The sequence below is a fragment of the Rhamphochromis longiceps genome, linkage group LG7, assembly GCF_057381845.1.
Source record: "Rhamphochromis longiceps isolate RC_006_pf linkage group LG7, R_longiceps_female_GT1.1, whole genome shotgun sequence".
NCBI classification, from domain to species: Eukaryota; Metazoa; Chordata; class Actinopteri; order Cichliformes; family Cichlidae; genus Rhamphochromis; species Rhamphochromis longiceps.
Window position 1 is genome coordinate 13,993,136 of NC_140563.1, and position 21,868 is coordinate 14,015,003.

Consider the following 21,868-nt stretch of genomic DNA (forward strand, 5'->3'; position numbering starts at 1 on the left):
GGAAGAGGGGCTTGTCCTGGATGGGAGTATTTATAGCGCAGGCACACAGCTGTTTACGGGAGGCAGTGCACTTATCAATAAAACCATAAACCCTGAAATACCACTGAATGCACAGTGACCCCCCTCATACATTTCTGGAAAGATGCATCTGAAGTGAAATTAAATCACCTTTATGAGGGGATCAAAGGGATTACTCCCAAGGGTCTTCTATTCTCGGACACAGTAAATGCAAAAGTTGGATCACTTTTCAGTGCTCATATACTTTTTTGTCCTCCTCCCCCTCCCCCGTTTCTCGTGCAGGTTTTTAGTCGCCAATACTCCTTCTTCACTGATTACTAAATAAACACTGAGAAATTATATATTAAAGTTTCATAAGTTTAAGATTGAACATCACATACATTTAAGAAGATTTTTATTTTAATTAATTTGTTTAGCTTTATATTTTTAATCGTCTAAGAAAGAAGCGTGTATTTTATGTCACTGGTTTTTTTTGTTCTATATACTAAGTAGCATTTAGTGGCTGTGTAATGTGTAAGAAAGTTGTGTGATACAGGTGCAGTAGGGCAGACCAGCTGACTGAGGAGCAGGAGGAGGGGCAGGCAGGCAGGCTGGCCGAGGTCCTGCTGCACGCCGACACTGAGCATACTTGAACGGAGGGAAGCTGCGACGCGCACCGCTGCTGCTGGTTCTGAGCCCCCGGCAGCCATCAGACATTCACCTGTCTAGGAGTTTAGCTAGCAAGCTAAATAGTTGAAAGTCTGAAAAAACAAAGTGTCTACAGTAATAAATTAAAGATAGGAGCTGTAACTAGTTGTTGCAGTTGCAGGTTAAAATGTCTATCTTACCGTTCACCCCTCCAGTTGTGAAGAGGCTTCTTGGCTGGAAGAAAGGAGAGCAGAACGGACAGGAGGAAAAATGGTGTGAAAAAGCTGTCAAAAGTCTGGTGAAGAAGTTAAAACGGACGGGACAGCTGGACGAGCTGGAGAAGGCCATCACAACACAGAATGTCAACACAAAATGCCTAACTATACCCAGGTAAAGACAAAGACAGAGCGCTGACTGACTGCCTCTGAATAAGTGAGCTAGCAAGCTAATGCTGGTGACAGCTAGCGTTAGCCCAAGCAGCTAGGTAGTTAGCTTGAGTTGATATTAGCAGATGTTTGTATTTAAAGCAGCTCTATTTTATAGAGAGCAAAGTCAAACTGGCGAATTGCCACATCAAAGACAACATAAAGCGTTTGATGTTATGATATGGATTTTGATTGGACCTGCCGCCAGAATAAAACCAATCGTGCATTGTATTTAGAGCTAACATTAGCTCTATCATCTTATCATCTTAACCCGTGTTAAATAGATACAATTTTGTTCTGCAGATGTTAACTCCTTACAGGCAATTTTTTATATATATATATATATATAATTATTTGCCTGGTAGCGTTAAAGGAATAATATGGTGTGTTTCAACCCATATATTAGAGTCTGTTATGTTATTTTCCAGCATTAGTTTGCGCAACGATATGATCTGTAGTAAGACCAGCTGTGCAGCATGTAATTGTGAGGCAATGCTGTAGTAGTGAGTGTTTATCTCCGAGCTAGCTTCACCTGCTGACATGCTAACTAGTGCTGCATAAATATGTCCACAGTTCACACATGTGATAAACTGAGAGGGAGTGGTTTGGCTAAGCTGGAGCTTGACTCATAGAGGATGTTTAGACTGTGTGTGTCTGTTCTCTGGGAAAGTTATAATAAGAGTCCAGTTTGGGATTCCCCATATGGGATACCCATCTGTATTAGACCTGCACAATTTGTCAGACATATGAGGTGGACTCACTGGGTGTGACACATCACATTGGAGCCACATAGTTGTATTACCGGTGCTTTGAATCAGTGCACAGAAGTAGACTGATTAGGCACAACATAAAAATCCTTAGTGAAATACTTAACTCTGATCATTTTGTCAGACTGCAGTGTTTTGGTGGTTGCTGGCTGGGATTCATGCGGACAGCACTTTGACATGTAACACCATCTTAAACATGATTACTTGCCTCACTCATCTGGTGGCAGTGGAATCCCTAAGCAGGGACACACTCCACAACATAAAAAAGCAGTTCACAAATGTCTCAACCTGGCATCACACTCCCTGGATTCTTTCCAATCTAATCAAGCATCAGTGGGCAAGAACAGGCCTGATGAAGGAAGACTTTATTCCAGCCTAAAGGGTCTCCTGTCAGTGTCCTGGTGCCAGACAGTCCTGGACATCCCCAGAGGTTTCCCAAAACTGTTTTGTCTGTATGCTGGGTCCTACCCAATATTAGGAAGGTGTTTTTAAGCGTTAAGACAACTCAGTGCATGTGTGCAGTTAAATATGTTTACTCATAAGTAAATGTGTTTACTTATTGTATACAGTCTTCAATCAAAGGACACAAAAAGTAGCCCCTTTCCCTTATAAAGATCTCCCCTTAATGACTAGGTTTGACACCTCAGTATATCCAAACAGACCTGGTTTTGTGACTATTGGGTTCCAAGTGTAGCTGCATAGGCAGAGACCATTCCCATTAATCTCTGATGCACGCCCAATCATTTTGTTCTATAAGCAGGCCTGAAATATGAAAGAACCACTCAGTTCATAAAAGAGATTAAAGGGTTACTCCTTGTTAGCTTTCTATGGGTAAGGAGTTAACATAATGAATGTTGTTACCATGACCTTGAGACCTGTGACAGTCACAGAAAAAATTTGGACCTTAAGCCCCTACTTATTTTATGGTGGCGTTTTGCTGGCATGCTTTGGGTCACCTTATCCCTTTAAAGTGAAAGGTTATACAAGTCAATACAAAGTTGGTTTTAATGATCACTTTATCTTATGATAAAACATTTCAAAATGGCAGTATTCAATTCCAGAATGAGTGTTTCCCTGTTGGCATGAGTGATTAGTAAACGGTTTGATGAGTGTCAGAGTGGTGTAACTCATAAGCTATGTCTTTCAAATCAATTCAGGTCTCCAGTGCCACAATCAAAACACCAAAACAAGATGTAGCATTTTAAGAATGGTGTCCCGTCCAGTAGAGGCCCAGGGACTTAAGGGTTGTCCTCACAGGAAGAGACTGGCATAAATTTAGTGGGGGTCTCTGTGGAATGTCAGTAAAATTCAGACAAATGTAAGAGTGAAAGTTGATTCTAAAGGTTAGCAGTACAAAGTGGTTGGTCAGAGTTGAACCTTTTTCAAGTTAGAGGCGAGCCCATTGAAGCAGCTACCAGTAAGAACGAAGGATAATGCTGATTGACAAATTGGGGAGGTGGTAAATATATAAGCGTGTTGTCTAACTGGAACATGGAATGTGATAAACTGCTATATTATGCCAGGTTGTTGCTACAGGTATAGCAATGACAGTAAAGACATTGGTATAACACAAAGCCTGCTATTTAAAAAGATTCTTTGTTTCTTTAGCTTTTGTTCCCACATAAAACAAATAGGGCTGTTCCACACCTTTTTTTCCTCTTAATAATTAGTACAAAAGGAGCTTCAGTGACCTTAACAAGCCTCCAGAAATTTTTTCCAAGCCCTAAAAGGCAGCTTGTAGGCCTGATTGCTAACAAAACTGGGAGTCTCCCATCACAGTAAGTGTGGATGTCAAAGCATGGGTGGTAACCTACATTAAAACCTTTTTCTCAGTTGTTCGGAATGTGCTCTGGGCTCTAGGGAGGGCGTGGGCCACTGTTTGGATTGTGGTTCAAGTTGTCAGTGGGTTCATAGACAGTAGACTTTACAGAATAACAGCTGTGTTGCTATCTTTTGGGGATAGAGTGACTCAGTGATTCTGTATTGCAGCCAGCCTGCATTGTGCTGTACTTTCATCACCTCCTCTAATGTGGCGTGGAGAGAAAGGGGTTGTGAGCATTTAGAGTGGTCAAGTGCTTGCCTGAGGTGCTTGCACCTAGAATGAACTTAACCAGCAGGAAATTATTATGTACCAAAATGTCAAAACTGTGAAACTAAGCGCACCACAATTTTCTGGCATCCATGACTGATTTTAAAGCACCCACAGTAAGTAGAGTAAAAAGTATGAGCTTACTGCAAAGGTTTGCCTTTCAACTGGTCATGTTAAAAAATAGGGGTGCAATGATACTCGTATCGATATTGAACCGTTCGATACAGTGCTTTCGGTTCGGTACGCATATGTATCGAACAATACAAAATTTGTAATTTATTTTATCAACTTTCCTTCTGACAATGCTGTCTGTGTTGAGCGCTCAGTGAATCTGCGTTCGACTACTCCGCCTAGGTTGCACTGTCGAGCGCAGATCCACTGAGCTTCAACACAGACAGCATTGCCAGAAGGAAGAGCGCAGGACAAGCTAGCGAGACAGAAGTTAAGCTCCCCTTGCAACATGGCAAATTGAACCTCCCCCACCCTCATTCAGATCTGGCGTTTGGAATTATTTTGGTTTTCATGTGACGTATGACCCTGAAGGTAAGCGCGTCATGGACTAAAGTAAAACAGTATGTTGGATGTGCCACGCAATGCTCAATTACATGGGTGGGAGCTCGTTAACGTGTTGGCCGTCTAGCCCCACGCACGGGGCGATCAGGGATAGCTCGTTAACGGAGATTTGCCGTGTTGTGGCGTTAACGTCATTTCAACGAGATTAACGCTGACAGCACTAGTGGGAACACAACGAATATGACTGCCCGTTGACGCTGACATCATCCTAGTGCAAAGACAAGTGGAAGCAGACAAAAACAACAAGCATGCATGCTACAAACTTTACTCAAGTCATTTAGACAGCCGTTAGCACATGATTTATGTTTAATATTGTGGCGAGCTCAGACAAGGTGGAGACGGAGGTGTCGTTTGGTCTTGCTTCCCGTGAGCTAGCCAGGGAGCACAGCCGTTTATTGACATCTGCAGAAGAACACTGCCGCTAGCTAACTGCTCAGCGCGGCAACAGCACAGCAACAACAACAACAACACACAGGGCGCCCTCTGACCCCGGAAGGACACACCGTCGCAGCGAGAAGGCGTCACCCGTCACTATGGCAACATAAACAAAACATAACTGTACAAACAGAACCCCGAACAGCCCTGACCCGCTACATAGCCCCCACCTAAGGGGTCAGTAGTCTCCGACGACCCCATTGCCCCACACAAAGTCCTGCAAATGTCCAGGTGCCTTCTTTTGGCGCACCGGCCGGTCACGACCGGCGGGGGAAAAGTCACTCGGGTCAGAACATGGGGTGCCACCATCATCCCACTTCTGACACCAATGTGGCGAGCTCAGACAAGGAGGAGACGGAGGTGTCGTTTGGTCTTGCTTCCCGTGAGCTAGCCAGGGAGCACAGCCGTTTATTGACATCTGCAGAAGAACACTGCCGCTAGCTAACTGCTCAGCGCGGCAACCGCACAGCAACAACAACAACACCACACAGGGCGCCCTCTGACCCCGGAAGAACACACCGTCGCATCGAGAGGGCGTCACCCGTCACTATGGCAACATAAACAAAACATAACTGTACAAACAGAACCCCGAACAGCCCTGACCCGCTACAATATGCTGCTGAGAATATAGCCCAGAAGAAGTGTATAGTATTGCTTTTATTTTGGAAAGAGACATTTCTCTGTAATAAACTCTCTTTTCCAAAGATGAGTGATTCCTCAATCAGATACAGGGCTTGCAAAATCGCTAGCCCGACGTCCCGGGGCTAGCGGTTTTTCCAGTCGGGCTACCAAAATCTATCTCTGCCCTGCCCGTCGGGCTATTGAAGGAAAAATATATGTCAATGCTTTTGCATTCTTTTGGAAATGTAGCTGGGTAATTATGTCATTGGCATCGGTGAGCCACTGTCAATATGTGACATATTGAAATCGCGTTTGAATTTGCGCTTGTTTTTTGCTTTCACTTTGCAATCGCGCAAACTGTGTATAGAGAGCGACAGCACTGATTGGTGAGTGATGATAATTTGCGCACCAATTCCTCTGACATCGTCTTATCAATCGTTAGCTTACTATGCAAACATGACAAGCGAAATCTCCCGCAGCTTAAACATGTGAGAGGTTGATCGCGCAGAGAATCGCTGACCGTTATGCGAGTGGTGTGTAAAAGCAGCAGGATATATATTTCAGTTCTGCTGAGCCAAATAAGACAGGTCAGGGTGAAGAAGTGACAGCCAAAGAAAAGCTTACCACAAAACGGAAAAGTTATGACAAATCAGACTATAAGGCAAAAAGAAAGTGCAGCTTTATGGTTTCATGGACAAAAGAATTTCTGTGGCTGCAATATGACGAGCTATATAACCGGGGCTGCACATAAGTGGTCCGCAGGTGCGCATTCGCTGTCAAAAAAAAACAAAAAAAAAAACGCGCACAAGATATGAAGTTGCAACGCGTGTTTGCATACATAAGATTTTCTGGAGGAGGACAGACATTTGTTTAGAACTCTTAAAGATATCGAAGAAGCAAGCTCGTTTAAGCAATTACTTTGGTGTTCCTCCACCTCCAAACAAATGTCAGAAGGAGTCCGAACCACAAAAGAAGCATGTATTCTCGGAAAAGTGGTTGCAGGAGGTGAGCTGGCTTCAAACAAATGAAGAATGCACAGAGATGTGGTGCACAATGTGCCGTGAAAATCCCACTCTAGCGGACAAAAACAGTGCCTTTTATATGGACGCAAACGCGCGTTGCAACTTCTTATCTGGTGCGCGTCTTTTATTTTGACAGCGAATGCGCACATGCAGACCACTTATGTGCACCCGTGTAAATAACATAATGTTCTGCCGGGTGCGTTGTTGGTTTTCTCTCGATTCCTGAGTCTACAAGCGCCTCTGTTACTGGGACCAGTCATTTTAAGAAAGGCCCCCATTAGAACCCATGAGAAATGCAAGAAATGCATTATTGCTCAGTCTGCAATATCTTTCCCAGAACAAACACCAATTGAAAATAACATACTAAAAATAAACCTGAAAAATCTGTTTAGAACAGCGTACTATGTTGCAAAGAGTGAACTACCACTGGCAAAATTTAGCAGTCTTTGCAAACTTCAAAAAGCAAATGGCCTAGATCTTGGTTCCACTTGTCTCTTACCCGTGACTTCAGTGGAAATTTCAAATTCAGGATCTGACACAGACTGATTCATGTCCTACACAGTTCTTACAAGTTCATAGAAATTTCTGTTCAATTAGAACCAAGTATTTGAGTTGATGATTGTAATTTTTATACAATGTTGTAATTTGTTTTTCAACAATTTTTTTGATTAATGTTTTGTTTCCTTTACAATATTATACTTTAATGTATAATATTGTAAAGGAAACAAAACATCAATCAAAAAATTGCTCTCTTTTTTATTCGGGCTACTTACATTTATTTTGGGCTACCAAAAACTGAAGAGTCCCTGCCCGAAGGGCTACCAGGGATTTTGAAATTTTGAGAGCCCTGAGATATATTTATTTTTTAAATTACTTTTTTTTTCAGTAACATTAAATTAAAAAACTGTACTTTTGAGTTAAAATATATATTTATAATTTTAATAAATGACAAATTAAAAAGGCATGAACATTTTTTTTGTATCGAAAAAATATCGAACCGTGACACCAAAGTATCGAACCAAACCGAACCGTGAATTTTGTGTATCGTTGCACCCCTATTAAAAAAGTTAAGTTCATTGGTATTATAATGTAAACCTCTCTTGTTTACTGTAGATTTCAAATATATTGGTAATGGGTTGTGTTTCTTGCCCTTAGGTAAGCATTTAATTAATGCCACTGTTAAAATAATTCAGTTATTTTTTGGAGTTTTGTTAATGATTGGCCTATTATGAAATTATACTAATACTTACTTTTAACCTTGATATCATTCACTCAAGCAGAAAATACATTTCTCTTTATCAAATGACCACAAATAAGAGGAAATTGCAAAAACTTAGGTTAAATAAGACAAAACATCTGGGTTAGCTTAACTACATGTGGCAAAGCCATGCTTGCGAGCATAATGGGAAGCCAGAAACAACCCTGATTATTTAAGATGGTGTGGAACCCAACATTGATAAAAGATATCTTATAAAACCGGACGTAGACAGTATGTCTGTTCATATTCTTGCATTTGTTAGATTAATATTATTGTTTATTACACTATATTGGCAATAGGATCATTTTGAATTATTGACCCTCAAGTTCCATACTGGTGCATTGTTGTATAAAACTACATAAATGCAATGAAGGGACTTGCGTTTTGGTTAAAATGAACAGATGTAAATAAAAACTGAGCAGCTGGTGATACTGAAATCCTAGGTCCATATAGTGTGTGTCTTAACTAGTAGGCCACCAGATGTGCTTTAACAAAGACAAACGTTGTTAACATTTTTTAATGCGCTTCTGCAGATGCAGGCACTTTGCGCTGCACTTGCATTTATTTATGTAGTATAATCAGCTGCTTGTGGTTGCTTCTGGAGTTGGAGTCTTTGACAGAAAGTGGTTTGTCTTCTACTCGGGGGGTGATTTGGTTGGTAGTGTGATGCTCTAACTTCCTGGCTGGTAGATGTACTGTTGTTGTATATTCAGCTAAACAGGAAGGTTGCCTCAACTGGCTGTGTGACATCATGTCAGAGTGGCAAACCAGGGAGACAGAAACTAGCCCAGGCCAGCCTCTCAGCTGAGGCTTGCAAATGCTGACCTAAGCTGACCCAGGAAATAATGCTGCAGGTCATCATAAGGAGGACTGGAGTTCCTTCTATTTTTTAAATACCTGATTGTATTACGCTAATGAAAAGTAAGCTCTGTTACTTACTGATTATAGTAACAATATTGGCAACTGGACCTTGTTTTCTCTCATCTTAAAATGAGATTTTGTCCCTCATTGCTTTATTTGAAATCTTTAACAATGGGGCTCTTGTTTTTTCATTTTAGCCTTTCCGCAGTTCTTCCAGTCGTTCCACCATTTGTCATTTTAGCTACTGGAAAAAACAGAAGTTCTGGTTGCACATTTTCCTTGAAGATTTTGCCCCCATTGTGAGGCAAAATTGCATAGTGAACACAAGGCTTATAGAGAACAAAATTAAATGTGGATATTGTCATTATACTAAACCATTAAAATTCTGTGGTCTGTTTTGTATGTCTGAAAAATAAAACCACCCTTTTAGGTATTGCATTGCTAACTGGGCCTCACTGGGTCCTTGTGTGTCAGTCTCACTGAGCATCTCTACATGAAGCTACAAAAATGACAAGAATCTACAGTCCTCATTAAAATAGAGGACATTTTTGAGACTCTGTTTTTGTAACAGCTATACAAATCTTGCAGAATGTGTCCTGCAGATGGTATTGCTTTCAAGGAGCTCTTAGTGTTATGTCTTAGTTCAGAGAGACATGGGTGGAGAGAATCAGGATAGAACCTGATTTTGGTTCTATCCTGGTTTTGGTTTTGGTTGGTTTTGGTTGAAAATAAGATGTATGAGCCACATTGTGTTGTGATTCAAGGGACGAGCTGGAGGGACAGTAGGTCATGTGAGTGTTGAAAATAAAAATACCACCTTTTTCCATAATGTGAATAACAAAAGAACAAGTAATGTGTGCACAATGTGAGCAGAGTGTCTGTTATTACGTCTCTAAAACAGTGTTATTAGTGCCCGTTATCCCAGGTAGTAAAGAGTACCTTAAAGACACATACGTCTTCTTAGTGTCTTGCAACATCAACAACTAAATCAATGTTCAAGAGACCCAGAAGGTTGGTGGGTTACATTAAATCACCGTGCAAAGGAACGTACATGCTGGACTTAAAAAGGGCAACGCCCAAGTAAATTCACTGATTAACTTTATGTGCTGGATCACTCCAATCAGCAGTGAGTGTAGACAGGAAGCAGAGTGATTGGCACTTAGGTCATTGGGCCATTCACAGTTGAGGGAGGGACAGCACAGCAGAATCTACGTTGGGTCAAAAAACTCATCATTGAAAAAAAAAAGTTTTTCCAGTTCATTTTAAGAAGTTAATGCATAAAAAGATTATTTGTGCACTTAAAACTTGGCCAAAGAATGAAAACCACTTTTCATGTTGCACAGCTCCACAATAAACTGAAATGTTAAGTCATCAAAAAGTTACCCCACACTGAGATTCCAAGACAATCCTTCCTTTGCATTTTTTTTAAATTTCAGTTACATGAGGGTATACATAGGTTTACACTACAAAGGTACCATAACCTCCTAGGACCTGGCGTCCACATATGTGGACATCACATTTTTGGTTATTTAGACCCAAATACTCAATTTTGCTCTACAAGGGCCTGATATCCACTTACGAGGACATTATACTGCTACTGTTCTATTGAAATTTTAAACAAATATCCTAATTTGTGGCTCTCATTTTTCTTAGAAACGAAAATTTGGTAAAAAAAAAAAAAAAAAAATCTGGTAATTCTTTGTTTTTACATTCATCGGGGCCCAATATGCCCAAATATCAAAGATAAATTAAAAATGCATGCTGTGGAAGAGTTCGGGTCTTAGGAGGTTAAGTACTTAAATATTATTATTAGTTTTAACGAAAGCTGCTTCATGGTTGGCCTTTTCCACTTCAAATGTAAAAATAGACATTTACATTCTGTTATTATTAACCCAGGTGTCAGTAGAATTGGGGCCCTGTTTTATTCTTGGACATATTTTGTGAGCTGTATTGAAGATGAAAAATATTTTAGTGAAACAATTGAGGGTAAACCAGCACAGAGTGACTAAATTTAATCTGAATGTTTTATATTTCGACTGTGATGTCTTTCAGGTCTTTGGATGGACGTCTGCAGGTTTCCCACAGAAAAGGTCTTCCTCATGTGATCTACTGCCGCTTGTGGCGCTGGCCGGATCTGCAGTCCCACCATGAACTCAGAGCTGCCGACCACTGTGAATTTGCCTTTCACACCAAGAAGGATGAAGTATGTGTCAACCCCTATCACTACCAGAGGGTGGAGACACCAAGTGAGTGTTCTTAATTGCTACGTGTTCCACATGATTGTAGTTAAATTAAAGCTTTCTCCAAACTGGGTACAGAACTGATCTGATCCACTGTCTCCAGTTTTGCCTCCCGTTCTAGTGCCACGACATACAGACATCCCTGCCGAGTTCCCACCACTGGATGACTACAGCCCATCCATCCCTGAAAACACCAATTTTCCCGCTGGCATTGAGCCCCAGAACAACTATATTCCTGGTGAGGGGAAAAAAAGCAAAAAACACATCCCACTCATTCTTGACTCGGTCTCTAAATTATTTTTCTCAGGGATGATTTAGTTTGTGGCTCATGCCCCAAAAATGTTGTTCCTGAGTGCAGTTTTTATATTATATTAAAATATTGTATTTGTGTAGTTGTATCACAGAAGCAGTTTAAACACGCAAAAGAACAATGATGTGTGCTTAACCCATGTGTTACAGAAACTCCCCCACCAGGGTACCTGAGTGAGGATGGTGAGACAAATGATCACCAGCTTAACCACAGCATGGACACAAGTGAGTCACCTGACTGTACACACACCTGAAGCTTATACTACTCTAATTACAGCTTATAATGGTCATGAACCCACCTTCTATTACCACTCTGTTTCAGGTTCACCCAGCCTGTCACCCAATCCTGTATCCCCTGCAAACAATAATCCTGGTAAGTAACATCAGTCAGTCAAGTTTACTCAGCTTTAGCTCCTGGACATATTTTAAGTTATGTGCGCCAATAGAAATTTCAGCCATTCATTTAAAATCCAGTGTTTAATCTGGATTTGAAGTTTTTTGCTTGTTAGGAAAAAGCTTATTACACCCTCCAAGATATATGTATATATAACAAAACTGAGCAGTAACAGAACTGCCCAATAGTGAATGGGAAAAAAATTGATAATAACATATTTAAAAAGAAACTTTATAAATGGTTCTCCAGTTATTACGAAAGTCAAACCTGTAGTAATGATATCATTAAAAGTACAAGTGCTGTAATAGAATATTTGCACTTAATTCATGTGTTAGAGCCTGTCATCGCTAAAGTGTGTGTCATGCAACAGAGCCTATAAAACAAATTGAATGGTCAAAGCTATCATAATGATTTTGAGGTGTGTTGCTTGATTCAAATTTGAGGAGCGCAAGGGATTTAACTGGGTTTTTTTCTCCATATGTTTGTCTGTATTTGGAATAGTAGAGATGAGAAGTTGGCAAAAGAGCCATTTAGTTTTCAAACCGTTAAAACGGTCAAAGTTCCTTAACTAGCATGGATGACAATAATTTAATTAGGCTTGCTTTTTTCTCTTGAATTCACATGAAAACTGAATTTTTTCAAACACTAAGTGGTTTTTATTTATTTCTACAAGGTAACTACCCTTTTCTGATTTTCTTTATTTGGTTAGTGTAATTGGTCATATTTCAATATTTTTAGTCTGATCTCAACCTCTAAATGTAAAATGAACACTTATTGAATTTACTTCAAGAGGGCAATCGCCCCACATGAAAAAACACGGATGCATAATGACTTTATATAGTCTGAAATGGTCACTGTTGTATGAAAACTTGCCACAACTCTACTGTACACATGCTTGTGCTCACTCTTTAATACCTAAATAAATGCTGAAAGACACTGGCTGATAGACACTATCATCATGTACACCTGAACTGCAGATTATTAATTTATAATGGTAAAGAAGCATTTGCATCAGCGGTATGTAGTTATGCTCTATTGGCTGCTCCATTAATAGATGTAAATGGACACTGGGGCTGGGATCCTGGTGGCTCAGTTGGGTAACACACACAACAGTTTTTGGGGGGGGTTTTGGTCACAAGTGACCATATTTAGACAGCAACACCAACAAATGTGGCTAACAGGATGCTTCAATAAACTGTATGGGTGCAATACAATTCCAGTCACCACAACTGAAGCACAAACTTCGTGGACAGTCTGTACTACCGTGCAGGCCACTTTATCTGTCAGACAGTTCCATTGTCATCTTTCAAAAACTACACACACCACAATTACAGTCAAAAGGCACATTTCAGTAACTTAAATTAGAAGAGGTAAACCCTAGCAGTCAGCTATAGTGGCTGTAATTGCTTTTATTGCCCTAGCTCTCACTCAATGTGGCTAAACACCTAATTTTAAAGTCTCCAAAAAAATTCACTATATAAGATATATTAAGAAAAAACATGTATACAAAATTTCGTCATTAGTACAGTTGTTAAGAAGGTGCAAATTAGCTGTTAAGTGAAACATTTTCACATGGGAGTCCATCTCTCTTGTTGCAGCCATTGAAGCAACTGTATTTTATGACACTTCTGCATTGGATCAATGCATCACTTGCATTACTATCCTTGATTTTCTTGTTGGTTTGTTTATTTATTTGTGGAGAACATTATGTTATTTATTTATTTATTTTGGGGGGGGTTGGTGTTTTTGAATGTCTGTTTATGAGACTGATGAGCAATATATGCACACACTTGAGTGAGTGGATCGTGTCTGGCTTAGCTTCAGGGCAGTAAGTATGGTATGAATGGAGTCTTTGTGTTTGCTCTGTTCTTATGTGTGGAAAAACCAGCTACATGCAGCTTTAAGATAATGCAGTAAATGTCTGCGTGGCGGGTTATTCTATGTGGAGACAAACTAGGAGGTCCTTGTTTTGTTTTGCTTTTTAAGAAAGGTATTTCATGTCTGGCTGAGGTTATGAAGGTCATGGGAAAGAGCTTTTGGAGAGGAACCAAAGGAAACCTTGTCAGGACTTTGTCATGATGCTGCACCTTCAGCATCAATTTGATGACAGAGCTATTCAACTATTTAATTCTTTCATCATGGAAATAGATTAAACCTGTAAATGTCTCTTTGTCTTACCAGACTTTCAACCTGTGACATATTGTGAATCTGCCTTCTGGTGCTCCATCTCCTATTATGAGTTGAACCAGCGTGTTGGAGAGACCTTCCATGCTTCACAACCCTCCCTTACAGTAGATGGATTCACAGATCCCTCCAACTCCGAACGCTTCTGTCTGGGCTTGCTGTCAAACGTCAACCGCAACTCAGGAGTAGAACTCACACGCAGACACATAGGTATTAACTGTATTTCGAAGCGACGGCATAAATTTGTTCTGATTATATGTGAAGGTTGTTTTATGCTGAGCTAGCTTTTTTTTTCTCCTCTTTTTCCAGGTCGGGGTGTGAGGTTATACTACATCGGGGGTGAGGTGTTTGCAGAATGTCTCAGTGATAGCGCCATCTTTGTCCAAAGCCCTAACTGCAACCAGCGCTATGGGTGGCATCCTGCCACTGTGTGCAAAATACCTCCAGGTCAGCACAACGTGCATACAAACACAAACTCATTAAAGGCAATATGACCAGAGTATGACTGTATAACTGTGTTCTTCTGCTCCTGACATTTATTTTATTCTCTGTGCTAGTAAACCTGATAATAAATATTTTGTTGCTAGGCTGCAACCTGAAGATCTTCAACAACCAGGAGTTTGCTGCGCTGCTCTCTCAGTCAGTCAACCAGGGATTTGAGGCAGTCTACCAACTCACCAGGATGTGTACTATTCGGATGAGTTTTGTTAAGGGTTGGGGAGCTGAGTACAGGTAAATATTTTACTATTTTTCTTATATTACTTACAAAGTATAAGATATTGTTGCATTTGCTTATTATTTGACTGACAGTAAAGTAATACGTGAGAAGGACTGATGTCATGTTGTAGTGGCGTAAATGTGTAATATGGTGTTCTGAAATGGTAGAGGTTGTGTAGTGATTAAAATAAATGTCATTTTCTGGTTAGGTCATTTACAGGTAGTTAATAAATGTCAGTGTACTAAATATTTTGGCTGGTAGATGGCCTGCTTAGAGGTCAGAAGACAAGTTAACATTTAACTGACCCAGCTAGTGAGTGGCTCGTATTACTCATGTCTTTCAAGTCTCTGCCGTGCATTTTTTTTCCCTAAACGTGATGTGGAAACTTAAATTGTACACTACATATACAATCAAATTGAGGTTCAGTGAGTCAACATTTTGTTTATTAGGCAGTAAAATGCTGGAAGAAAAGAATTTGTTCTGTTTGGGAAACATGTGGACAATTGCATCTATTGTAGAACTTATTACACAAATGAATGCACATTATTCTAAAGAGGTTGTTCAACATCTTCATTCAAAATTGGAGAAGTGAGGAATAAAAGAAGAAAAACATGACTTTGGGTTGTTGACTGAAGCCGACTTTTAACAGGAAAAGAAGGTGATGGGGGATGGTGTAACTGTGACTCTGTAAGAGAGGAGGAAGAATGCAGCAGGCATGCAGTAGTGAGGGGGGTATGAAGTGGGGTGTGGACATATTTCTAACTGCCTCTGGAAGGGGGATTCCCACTGGACTATGAATGGTGCGTGTTGTATTTCTGGCACCAAACACCTTGGAGAAAAACATCCTCAGAGATACTTGAATGGCTTCAGAAATAGCCCAGAGCTGGCATCACTGTTCGGGAAATTCTTCCAAAAATATGGACTGTATAAGCTATAAGACAACAACCGTTATAATATAGTACAGAAGAAAAGGTTCAGCAATGACAGAAATGTGTGCTTTCCTTCTTTGTGTTCTGCAGACGTCAGACAGTGACCAGCACCCCCTGCTGGATAGAGCTACATCTTAATGGTCCCCTTCAGTGGTTGGACAAGGTCCTCACACAGATGGGCTCCCCCAGCATCCACTGCTCTAGTGTGTCCTAGGAGCAGCCCTCCTTCCCATCCACACTCAAACCCCCCCATAGGAATCAATCCACAGAAACAGCATTTCCCCTGCTGTGTTTGACATTTCTCATCACATGTACAGCACTGTCTTTAGTGTCATTTAGTGTCTCAATTTCATGGTCATTGTAGGACATTTTTATGGGTTTTATTATTTTCAGAAGACAGAAGTGCATCTTCATGATTATTCTTTTACATATTATGTCCATCCTTCCTGTTAATTAACTTTACATTTCACAAAGGAGACTGAAATGTTTGTTTTCCAAGTTGGAAGATATGCAGTTTCAACTTGGCCATCGACATGTTTTAAAACATTTTTGATTCTATGAATTAATCAATATTATGAATAAGCCTTTAGTGTCCCAGCAATCACTGAATTGGGAAGCTTATTTAATAAAAAAACGATAAATTAACATGAGAAATGTTATTTATAGTGACAGAATATATTTCATTAATATTTTAAGTAGAAGGTACTTTCCTTTATTGATTTATGATCAATAAAGAAACCAATTATCTGATCAGTGAATTGGTATTTTGTCTAGCTTTAAAAAAAAAAAACAGTATCAGTGTTTCTGATATAGAGCCCTTGTATTAAAAGTATTTTGCTCAATGAAAGAGACATTTTCTAAGTTATTTTTGCATATTGTCCTGCATGAGAATATATTTTTCTTATTGCCTAAATATGATTGTACATAAATATTTATAGCTTGTGTAATCTGCTAGTCATCCATTGCTTGAAAGAGTGGATCAAAGTGAACTCTGGCATGGGTGGATTCATAGTAAGACTACTTAGATGAACTTTTCAGGTGAGTTGGTTCTGAAGTGTGGCACAGGAATACTGTACCAACCATTAGTGTTATTTGATAACAGGCTCGATGAGTCATTATAGTAGACTGACTGAATCTGGACACCATGTGACTTGAAGTATGAAGTGTACAGTGACCAAGGTTGTGTTCATCTGTTGTTGGCAGTGTGGAGTGAAAACAACAATGCAGGTCTTCTTATGTATTATCAATTGTTAACCAATGGTACACTATGCTCCTTATGGGTAAATGATGCATTTCAAGTTTATTGTGTCACTTTAATGGTTGTGGTAATTTGCTTGTCCACTAAATACTGTATATTACATGTACATTACAATATAAGGCATGTGTAATATGCTCACTGTCCTTGGTCGTTGTCTAAGACGTCACCATGTTAATCCTGCACTCACTCACAGTACATAAGACTGAGTCACCAAGCAATCTATTTAAAGGAGTTACATGGTGCTGAACGGAAACACTGTACTACACAGTACATTAGGTATGTGGTAGGTCTGTATCAGTACTTGAGTTCCTTGATATTCTTTTAGTGGTTTTATGATCCAAGTCTTATGTTCTTGTTTTTTAATGTAGACTAATATTTGTTCTCAAATGTCTAGAATTATCTGTGAAATTTTAATAAATTGCAAAACAGTAAAAAGAGGGCTGCTTCTCTGTAAAAGGAATTATGTATGAAATATAAATGTAAAAAGAACAGTTGCCTCACAGCAGCTGGTGCATTCATTGTACCACTAAATTGACCCTTTCTGTGTTAGGGTGGCGACCTGTCTGGGGTACACTCTGCTTCTCATACATGACCCTGCACCAAGGAGTAAAGTTGCTTGTTGAAACATTATACAACATGACAAAAATTTGAAATTGATATACATAAAGCAGATAAGTGTCCTGTAATAAATGATATCATCAGGAAACCTGTAGAGGTGACGCGACACTCTTTTGCTAAACGGCATAGTTTGTGATGGTATGTATGTACAGTATAATATATTTTTAAATGTGCTTCTCTACTCATTAAGGCTTGATAAAAATATTAGAAACTCCCCACTGCGCTACATCTAAATTACTTATTTACTGCAGAGTTAATCGCAAAGCACAATACACATATCCTTTTATTTAAGTTGAATAGAGATTGTGAACCCATGTGAGTGTTCACAACAAATAAACCATACTCACTAAATATTAAAATCACAAGGTTTTGTGTTAATTTATTCCAGTGTGCATTATATGTCTTTTTAGGATAAGGCACATCATTTACCTTTAAAATATATGTATCAATGTACCTAATAACAAATACACAAACCACATACATTTCATGTCTTTCCCCACCTTCAACACCATCACGTGCTGAGGTTCACTTAGGGCTAAAGTATAGTGAGGAACCCAGGGGAGTAGATTGAGGATCAGGGCCACTCATTTGCTTTTCTTGCAATCAGGAATTCCCATCTGTTTTTTCAATACATCATTTCATGTTAAGAATCCACAGTTTCTAAATATACTAATGCCCACAGTGCCATCTGTAAGCATCTCCACTTTCCAAGTGCAAGCAGGATGTCACGGGATGCTGAATCTTGTGGAAGCCCCAAGAAAAACAGGAGGATCAGGTGAAAGGAGTCCAAGTTACAGCCAGCTACTTTTAGCTTTCTTCTCCCGATGATAACCCATCTATCTCATCTTCATCACCACCGATGGCCATCCAAAATGCTTTTGCCACCTAGAAAGCAGATTGTGGGTAAACAGATCATGTATTGAACTAATGAAGGGTTAAATTAAAACACTAAAGAAAAAAAAAACTTACCTTTTCTGCGTGAACTTTTCTCTGCTCGTGGGGTAATGAAGAAGCTTTGTCTGTAGGTTTAAAATAGAGAAGACCAAAATCATCAGTCAGCCACAATGACATCAGGTGCACTGGCATCCAAATATTTGAGCACTCCTGATGAAAAGTTGATTTGTTGTTTTTTGTTTGTTTCTGAAACCTTGAATGCAAGACTAGAGTTTTTGTGCAATGTAAGTATTCCAAAATCTTAGTAATCTCAGAAATCCTGAAGGTAACTAGCTTGTCTGTGCTTTGGCTTGTTCATAGTAATTGTTCTGGAAACTTGGGCAATGCACATTTCAAGACTTGCATACATATTCTGACTCCTAAAATATTATTCCTACAATAATCAGCCATTGAGTCCTCTACTAAGTAAGAGCGCCTTGTCTTTTGAAGATTAAAAATTTTATGCCCACAATTCAGGATATTGCTTTAAGAAGGCCTTTACTCAGCTGGAACTGGAATTAATGGAACTGATTTACTGTACTTAAAAAGAAAGGAGGGACATCAAAGTGATGTCTGGAAAACAAAGCAAAAAAAAAAACTTTAAGAGATCTAATCGTAGGATTGCTAGAATCAAAACCCTGTGATGAAAACAAAGGAACTTCAGGAAAATTGAGCAGACTGTGCTTTAATCTACTTGTACAACCACGACCTTCGTGGAAGAGATAATTAAAAGCATCAGAAGTTTTCAAATGAACATCTAAATAAACCTAATGATCTCTTTAACTGTTAAGCATATGGGTGGATGGCTTGTGTTACAGCCACTGGCACAAGATAGAGGAAGGATGGATTCAATTATACACCACAAATTCTGCACTGCAGTATCTGCAAACAAAAAGCTCAAGATAAAAAAAGATGATGTTGTTTAACAACATTTTAACAATCCGAAAAACACCTCAAAATCCAACAACAACTACTGAGTGACGAACACTGAAGATTTGTCAGTGGTTCTTGAAATTTCCTGAGCTAAACATCTTCAACAGTTGATGGAGTTTAAAGAAGCTGTGCAGGCCAGAACAAAGATCTGACAAAACTGAAAGATGTTTGCAAAGAAAGGGTGAAAATCCAACAAACAAGAATGGTAAGATGTGTTGCTTACAAAGTACTGACCATGGGGGCTTAAACTTTTTATCATAATCACTTTCTTTTTATTAGTTAAAGTAATCATCTGAAATGCATCAAACTATTTTGAAAATATATTGAAAAACAAAAGCTAAATACATCAAAGATGCTCACTTAGCTATTCAAAGTGAACTCTATAGAAAATATTTAACCTCCACAGGGACAACATACCTTTAAATAAAAAAAAGAAAGAAAGAAAGAAAAAACAAGATTTGCATATCTTTTTTAAAATTCTCCCATTTACCTTTCATCTCCTTTAATTTGGTAAAAAGCCGTTCAAAGTTATCAACATCTACATCTCCAGTTGTGAGGTTAGCGAGCTCCTGAATGTCCAAATCAGTCATTGCATCTGAGGGAGATCAAAAAAATTTATGTTTATACACATAACTAACAGTTCCAGCAGCAGTATTTTGAGGAATCTGAGAAAAATTGATTCACGACTTAGTAAAGAAAATTCTATCACAAGGCATTCGCTTACCAACTACTGCCTCTTCCTGTGTGTCTGTATTTGTAGTACTTTCTGTATGGTTAGGCTCCTCATTGTTAACGGTGCCCTCTACTGGTAAGCTGGAAGACTACCAAAAAAAATAAAACAGCTTGGATCAGCATGCCTACACAAAAACGACTTTAAAAAAACATAAATTTAAATTGTATTGATTCAAGCAAGCAAGCAAGCAAGAAAATGCATGAAAAAATACTGTTAAAACCTAAATAAATCGATCATTATCAAAAAAGGAAAACTCCACTGACTGGTGGATCTTGGCAGGTGCGTGGGTTGTTATGTCTGGAAGCCACCAAACTGCTCATCAGACCAAAGCCCTGATTGTGCCCTGTTAGAGATGTAAACTGTCACATGCCATACATGCATACACAGAGTATGTAGTAGTTAAATCAAAGGTTATGTCATCTTACCATCCTTCATTTCCACGCTGGACCACACATTTGCATTGAGAGCCTGAACAATTCTCTTTACACCTGTGGATTCTGGAAAGTCGTCTGATAGAGAAAACAGAATAGTGTGAATGCGGGTGAAAATATTATCAAAACACAAAGAATTGAGATATAAATCTGGGTGATGTCACTGCTCATTTCTCCCATTTGAGAAACTCACCATCCTCATCTGGGAGCTCCTGAGGATTGAGTTCTACGAGCTCAAATGCATGAGCCAAACACCACTGCTGCGCTTCATGTCTGGTGACTCCTACAACATAAATTAGAAGTTGTATCCCCCACGACTTATATGTAAGACAGTGTTTTCTGCAAGCCACATGCAGAGCAAAAAAACTGACCATTTTCACAGACTCTGTCACAGACCAGGATGAGCACCTCTGGCGCAAGATCTTCCACTAACGGGATCCAAGGTTGTAGCTTTTGCAGCCCATCTTTCTGCAAACATAATGGATGATATAAAGGCATGAAGAAACGTGCTGTTTAGACTTATAAATATAACTTCTTATGTCACATACCGCTTTGCTGTCAAAATAAGCGATGAAAGCTTGCATGGACTGGGCAATCTCTGACGACATGTGAAAAGTGCTTGATACAACACAGAGACTGACATCTGCCGTATAATACTTGTTGTTGATGGTCCAAGGGTACCAGACCACTGTTTCCTCTCGCTTTGTCGGCTCGGGTAAAGTCTTCGTACTGAGGATTTCTGAGACAAAAACAAATCTGTTGATCTACACGAACAAAGACGTCAAGCTAAGCTTCTCACGGTGAAAGCTCAAGCAACAGGAATAGTATTAACCTTAATTAGCATTACCATATCGCTTGTATATCAGCCTGGCGAAAGTAAAGGACATAAAATGGCTTAGACGCCTTGAAGAAATTCGCTATTAACCCGAGAAAAAGACATAAAAGGGCTTCCAGATGCTATCGCTTAGTTAGCTCTGTTTAACGTTAGCTTCCTTACTATTATGTTATTTTCACCTTAACTTACGTTTGATTAGTTCTTCTTCTTTAAACTCGCTGTCACAGCTAGTGACAAGCACACATGGGGTGGCTATTTCTGTGTTTTCTTCTGAAGCTGACATTTTAATTATAAATTGGAGAGAAAGCTTCTTCAGCTATTAGCTTAGCGTTACGATGGAAAACTTGGGAGACCTTTCAACTCTGACCGGCCTCTTCCGGTGCACGTTAAACAGTCTTGTGACGTTTAATTGTAAAAATATTTTTCGATCCATCATTGAAACTAAGTAATAATAATAATAATAATAATAATAATAATAATAATAATAAGGATGATGATAATGATAATTATTTAAAAAGCAAAATCAAAAAATTGCACTCTGCGTTTATGTGAAGTGGAGGGACACTGTGAACAAATCTAACATCAGCTGATATGTTTTAGAAGGTGATTAAAGTAAAGGCCATGGTTATGTGGCAATGGGATTGGAGCATTGGGATA

At 39.3% G+C, this 21,868-nt stretch overlaps 2 protein-coding genes across 2 annotated transcripts; one reads left to right on the forward strand and one right to left on the reverse strand.

The window, feature by feature from the left end:
- The first annotated feature begins 594 nt into the window (after positions 1-594).
- Positions 595-17,160, forward strand: smad3b (SMAD family member 3b). The gene is made up of 9 exons (XM_085412303.1): positions 595-1,035; positions 10,749-10,942; positions 11,040-11,174; positions 11,396-11,470; positions 11,568-11,618; positions 13,821-14,033; positions 14,133-14,270; positions 14,411-14,555; positions 15,561-17,160. The coding sequence occupies exons 1-9, from the start codon at positions 833-835 to the stop codon at positions 15,682-15,684; spliced, it is 1,278 nt and encodes a 425-aa protein (XP_085268429.1). The 5' UTR covers positions 595-832; the 3' UTR covers positions 15,685-17,160.
- Positions 17,161-17,699: 539 nt separating this feature from the next.
- Positions 17,700-21,577, reverse strand: aagab (alpha and gamma adaptin binding protein). The gene is made up of 10 exons (XM_085412304.1): positions 21,401-21,577; positions 20,925-21,115; positions 20,748-20,844; positions 20,570-20,659; positions 20,371-20,454; positions 20,209-20,288; positions 19,937-20,033; positions 19,703-19,807; positions 18,316-18,365; positions 17,700-18,231 (listed from the first exon to the last, which is right to left on the reverse strand). The coding sequence occupies exons 1-10, from the start codon at positions 21,492-21,494 to the stop codon at positions 18,154-18,156; spliced, it is 966 nt and encodes a 321-aa protein (XP_085268430.1). The 5' UTR covers positions 21,495-21,577; the 3' UTR covers positions 17,700-18,153.
- Positions 21,578-21,868: the final 291 nt, after the last annotated feature.

Coding starts and splice junctions, on each gene's coding strand:
- smad3b (XM_085412303.1), top strand. CDS start 833: ATGTCTATCTTACCGTTCACCCCTCCAGTTGTGAAGAGGCTTCTTGGC. Junction 11,471..11,567: donor TAACCACAGCATGGACACAA/GTGAGTCACCTG, acceptor ACTCTGTTTCAG/GTTCACCCAGCCTGTCACCC. Junction 14,556..15,560: donor GGTTGGGGAGCTGAGTACAG/GTAAATATTTTA, acceptor TGTGTTCTGCAG/ACGTCAGACAGTGACCAGCA.
- aagab (XM_085412304.1), bottom strand. CDS start 21,494: ATGTCAGCTTCAGAAGAAAACACAGAAATAGCCACCCCATGTGTGCTT. Junction 21,116..21,400: donor AGAAGAAGAACTAATCAAAC/GTAAGTTAAGGT, acceptor TTTTTGTCTCAG/AAATCCTCAGTACGAAGACT. Junction 18,232..18,315: donor GAAAAGTTCACGCAGAAAAG/GTAAGTTTTTTT, acceptor TCTGCTTTCTAG/GTGGCAAAAGCATTTTGGAT.